At 47.7% G+C, this 5,444-nt stretch overlaps 1 protein-coding gene across 1 annotated transcript in view; it reads left to right on the forward strand.

Moving 5' to 3' along the window:
• Nucleotides 1-5,238, forward strand: part of fscn1a (fascin actin-bundling protein 1a) — a 15,259-nt gene extending 10,021 nt beyond the window's left edge. The window contains exons 3-5 of the mRNA XM_068579209.1: nt 1,097-1,218; nt 2,375-2,542; nt 2,919-5,238. Of these exons, the coding sequence (XP_068435310.1) occupies nt 1,097-1,218; nt 2,375-2,542; nt 2,919-3,127 (499 nt within the window). The 3' untranslated portion in view covers nt 3,128-5,238. The remainder of the gene's footprint in view (nt 1-1,096; nt 1,219-2,374; nt 2,543-2,918) is intronic.
• The last annotated feature ends 206 nt before the right edge of the window (nt 5,239-5,444 follow it).

Consider the following 5,444-nt stretch of genomic DNA (forward strand, 5'->3'; position numbering starts at 1 on the left):
GTCAACCTGTAGAGAGAGATTTTTCTTTCATGTGCAGTGGTTCTGCCCGGCCAGAGTGCTGACCTTTGACCCCTCACCCGGAGGCCCAGGACAGATTGTGAAGTGGAAGCTTAGACTTCTTCTTGACATCCTGAAGCACTAAGTGGAGCACTTGGTTCCTCTTTGTTGTGTGTTTTAGAAAAGGCCTTTTAATTGGAAAATATATTAAGAGTATTGAGCTGGTATATGCACCTCATATGTATTATGTACATGGTACATATACCATATGTATAGGAGGTACATATACCATATGTATAGGAGGTACATATACCATATGTATAGGAGGTACATATACCATATGTATAGGAGGTACATATACCATATGTATAGGAGGTACATATACCATATGTATAGGAGGTACATATACCATATGTATAGGAGGTACATATACCATATGTATAGGAGGTACATATACCATATGTATAGGAGGTACATATGTATAGATGGTATATATGTATAGGAGGTACATATACTATATGTATAGATGGTACATATGTGTAGGAGGTACATATACTATATGTGTAGGAGGTACATATACTATATGTGTAGATGGTACATATGTGTAGGAGGTACATATACAGGGCAGATTGCTCCATTTATTTATTTTCAAAGATAAAACTGAGCCAGCGCTCTGCAGGAAGTTCACTGAATTCCTCCATCACATTCTTGACATTTGACTCTCCTCACAGATCAGACCACAATAATCTTCTTCCTCCAGTGGCTGTAGGAAACACTTTGACTGTTTTTAAGACTTCTCTAATAAACGAACGTGGCAGAGACATGAGAAAATAAAACCTGACTTTGTGCCAAGTGGACGGATTAACAAGCCACTCGATTCAACTTAACGAACTACAACAAAAGCTTATCCCTCTACCTTGAGCCGACCGATCCAATTACCCAGCAGTCACCTGGGTTCTGGATTAAACAGCTGGGTGTAGTTTGCTCAGTGAAATGTGACTGTTTACACCTGACACTCGCGCACTGCTACTGGATCTCTCACGTCCATGTACATTTAATTACCCTCCTTATCTCCCCTGCCTGTGCTTTCTCTCTGCAGGTCAGCTAATTGCTACTTTGACATCGAGTGGCGTGGGAAGAGGCTGACTCTCCGGGCCGCCAACGGGAAATACGTCGCCGCCAAGAAAAACGGCCAGCTAGCGGCCACCATCGACTCTGCCGGTCGGTGAGATTTGTTGATTCAGCCGTTCAGACTATGACTCACTAACTGATTTATTTACAGCCGTGATTGAAGGAGATTTCAGTACTAAATCATGGCGGTATGTCCCAGTTGTTTCTGGGCCTCGGCGCTGATTCAGCAGAACGCAACCGTTCGCTCAGATGTGTTGCTCTCGTGCCATGTTGACCAGAGTTTCTTTTTTCAAGTCAATCATTTGATTGGAAACCTCATGAAGGAACAGTGCAGAGTCCCAGAGCAGCTTTCACCATGACACAGAAACATGTGACACAGTCCGGTAGATTTTCATTTGTCCCACTTCATACAATCAGAGGAAAAGATGCTCTTGTGTGTGCGTTTTTCTGACTGCAATCGTTACTCGTTAGCTTTCAAATAAAAAAAATGTGTAACTTAAAAAATACATTTTTAGAGGGATACAGAAAGAGGAATACAGAGTTGTTGTTTTGTCTTTTTGCAGATTTAACTTTTGATTGTGTGTGTTGTGTTCAGCATAATTAAGAGATTTGATCTGTCAAATTGTCGTTTTTACACTTTGGTTTTGGTACATATTAAACAAGTTATGTGTTATATTAGTGATCTTCAGACGACTTGCATTTACTAGACAGGTGGGAGCGTTGTTTTCATCGCCTCATCAAACTCAAATATAAAGCAAAAATACATACTACTCAAAATCTCTGCATCTCCTCCTTTAACGGCACCAGCTCGTACAGATGTTGCAGGCAGAGTGGAGACGTTTTGCCATCGCAGCAACAGCTTTCATTGCGAGACACGAGCATCCTGTCAGAGCGCGGCAGAAGACGCTGCGATCAGGAAGCTGGTGGATCAAAGCTGAAGCTTCGCTCCGGCTGCAGTTTCTGCAGAGGGAGCGGTTCGCTGCCACGGTGCTCCTTCTAGGGCACATTTGAAGCCAAGTTGCTTTGCATACATATTTTATGAGCTGCATGAAAAGCCCTCAGCTCAAACGTTGAGCTGCAATGAAATGCACAAGTGTGGTCCAGATTTAGATTTAGTTCAATCATTGTGGCCGAAGCGATGTTTAACTGGCGGTATTTGAATGACTCGGCATAAAGTGATTCATGTCACGTTGTCTCGTCTTTCCAGTCTTTTTCACACGCGTCGTGCCCGTTTTGTCGTCTCCAGGCGAGTCCGAGGAGTTCCTCATGAAGCTGATTAACCGCCCGATCATCGTGCTGCGCGGGGATCACGGCTTCATCGGCTGCAGGAAGGTGACGGGGACGCTGGACTCCAACCGCTCCACCTACGACTACTTCACCCTGGAGTTCAGAGACGGAGCTTACAGCCTGCAAGGTCAGTTCAGGCGCTCCAGCTGTCGGCGTCCTTGTTAAAGGACATGCCGACGACTGCGGCACGCAAACCTGCACATGTGCGCAGCGCGTGCAAAGACCTCCTGCAGGCACACAAGGGATTACCTCACTTCCTCTTAAAGGGATTCTCATTATGGGTTTATGTTTGGGCCAAAAAGAGGGATTTGATTTGGATAATGTCCTCGCCTTCACATTACACGTATCAAACAAAGCCATTTTAAGCCCAATCTTTTGTCTGCGCCTCCATTTGTGTTCTCACACCCTTCCCCCATCTCTCCGCCTCACGATTGTCCCCACCACCCCTCCAAACCTCGACACACTCATCTGCTGACTGAGATCCGTGTGCTCTCCTCCTGCAGACTCCACGGGTAAATACTGGATGGTGGGCAACGAGCAGGCGGTGGTGAGCAGCAGCGAGGCGCCCGTGGACTTCCTGTTCGAGTTCTGCGACTACAACAAGCTGGCGATCCGCCACGCCGCCGACAGCAAGTACCTGCGCGGCGACCACGCCGGCGTGCTGAAGGCCAACGCCGACGACCTGGAGACCGCCACCCTCTGGGAGTACTGAGGGGCGGCGTGGACGCCGCGGCGCTGATGAGTCCAGTGCGGCGGCGCAGCGCGACCTGTCCATGCGTCCCCCCCCCCCCCCCCCCCCCCACCGTCCTCATATTATATCCTTATGACTTTATATGTTGATGAACTGCACAGAGAGATCAGGAAGGATAGAGGAAGAAAGGAAGGAGACACTCCTTTCTCCCCTGCCTCCCTTTCCTTCCGTCTATCCCTCCATCTTTGTTTCTTCTCCCAGCTCTGCTCTGCAGCGCCGACCTTTATCTGTTGCCATAGTTACCGTGGGGCTGTGCACTTTTTCTGCTCCGATCTGGTTCGCTGCTCGACCTGTCACTCTTCCCCCTCCTCGCCTTAGGGTTGGGCCGTCCCTCTCCCAGAGCAGAGCCACGTTTTAAGAGCCCCCCCCTCTCCTCTCTGAGTTGACCCGTCTTTCTCCTGAGCGGCACATGTTGCCGTGTTTCTGCTCTACGACCTCTGACCTGCTGGATCTGCTTCGACCCGACCGGATCTCCCAAAACAGATCCACCCACCAGATACAACATAAATGTGATGTGTCCTGTTGGCGAAGCACACAAGATGGAGGCCGTGGGTCTGTTTCTGGGCGGTTGCGTCGCGTAGAAACGGACCGTCTCTTCTGACGGGTCGAGTGCGTTTTGTGTTCATGAGCCCCGTTGCCTCAGTGTGACGACTTTGATATAACTGGATATGATGATGATGGTGATATAACTGGATATGATGATATAGAAAATGATGTAACTCACGGGTTCGACCCCCCCCCACCTCTATTCATCTCAACTGTAAGATACTCAGATGTAAACCCGTTCCCTGTGTTGTTCTCCAGCCGTGTTCTCTTTGGACCAAACAGGATGCAGGAAGTTAAAACACGTAACCCCGCCCTCTTCCTCGCGCTAAAACTATTGTCCCGAGAAACGGTTTAAAGAAGTTAAAAATAGAAAAGGTGCCGTCACATACTGTGTGTTTACTGCACTCCCATGACACGCGGTTGGATTTCTTTTTCTACGTCCAGGGCACAGACATTATCAAGGAGACGGCAGGTAGCCATAGCGGAGGGAGTGAAGTGATTTATAGACCCTTTTTGGATAGCTGCTTTTTGAATCCTTCAACCAAACCTAGACCTCGGCCTTTATCTCGACCAAACCTTTGATACTGGATTAACACGCCGTCATCTCTCACACACACACACTCTGAGAAACTGGAACCTGGTGCTAAACTCGTGACCTATTCAGAAAACCTCCATCCTGTCGGGCGTCTCCAGTCTGGACTAGCGGGCGGAGATCTTTCTGCCCAACGCCTTGCCGTGAACCCGAAGGGGCTGAAAGAGCCCGTAGTCGCGCGGTCTGCCGCTGCTTTTCATTTCTGTTTGAAAGTATCAGCTTCACAATGAGATGTGAACAAATTTTGTTGGCTTTTGTTTCATTTAGTTTTTTTTGCGTTTGCCGGTGAAGGATAGGGTTAAAAGAAAGGCAAAGAATCTGTTGTCTTATTGAACTGGACGTCTGTTCTGCAGTCGTCGTGTAGCACAATGCATCGTGGGTCCGGCCTCTCGGGTTCCCTCCCCTTCAGCTTTCTCCACAGCACGAAGCAGCGATGGCCTCTGTCTCGTGTCACAATGCAGCAAAGTCGGGCTCTTCACCCGTCTTCATTATCGTCGTCGTCATCGTCGAGCGTTCCTCCGACGTGAGAGTCTGCGCGTAGCCTCGTGGAATGATGCGTGATTGTAGCCAGCACCTCAACAAGTCCCTCCAATTTCCTCTCTCCGAAGTTTCGAGCGTTTTTGTTTGCGTGAAGGGTCGAGAGTCTCGAGCGACTAAAAGGAGCGGCCTCCTCGGAGAGACCTGCGTCCCCGAGGAGGCCGAGACAAACGGATGTGGGAGGGTAAACGTGTGGTAATGACTGTGCCTTACTCTCCAGTTTTTGGGCAGTAGGAAAATAAAAGATAAAAAGAATCCACATCTTTGCTTTGTATAACTGGAACTTCTTTTTGTATTATTATTTTGTATAATTTTTTTGATATTGTGGATTAACCTCTCTTGTGCCATTGGTTCACCTGAAATCCAACGACCAATAAAACTGGGATTTGGAACGCTACACGTCTTTATTCGTTTGTTGTTCTTCCTGCTGGATGACCGACTGTTTCGCTTGTTAAACCACTAATGGCAGATTTTTGTTGGCTGAAATGAGGACTGTCAGTAGCGGATATTAGCTGTAGCGAACGAGCTAATAAAGTCAACGTTAGCTCCATAATTTAAAGAGGTCTTAAATATGTGCGGTCAATATATCGCACTAAAAGATTG

Source organism: Clinocottus analis, unplaced genomic scaffold (assembly GCF_023055335.1).
Source record: "Clinocottus analis isolate CAN_PGR_092001 unplaced genomic scaffold, fCliAna1.0.p SCAF_16, whole genome shotgun sequence".
NCBI classification, from domain to species: Eukaryota; Metazoa; Chordata; class Actinopteri; order Perciformes; family Cottidae; genus Clinocottus; species Clinocottus analis.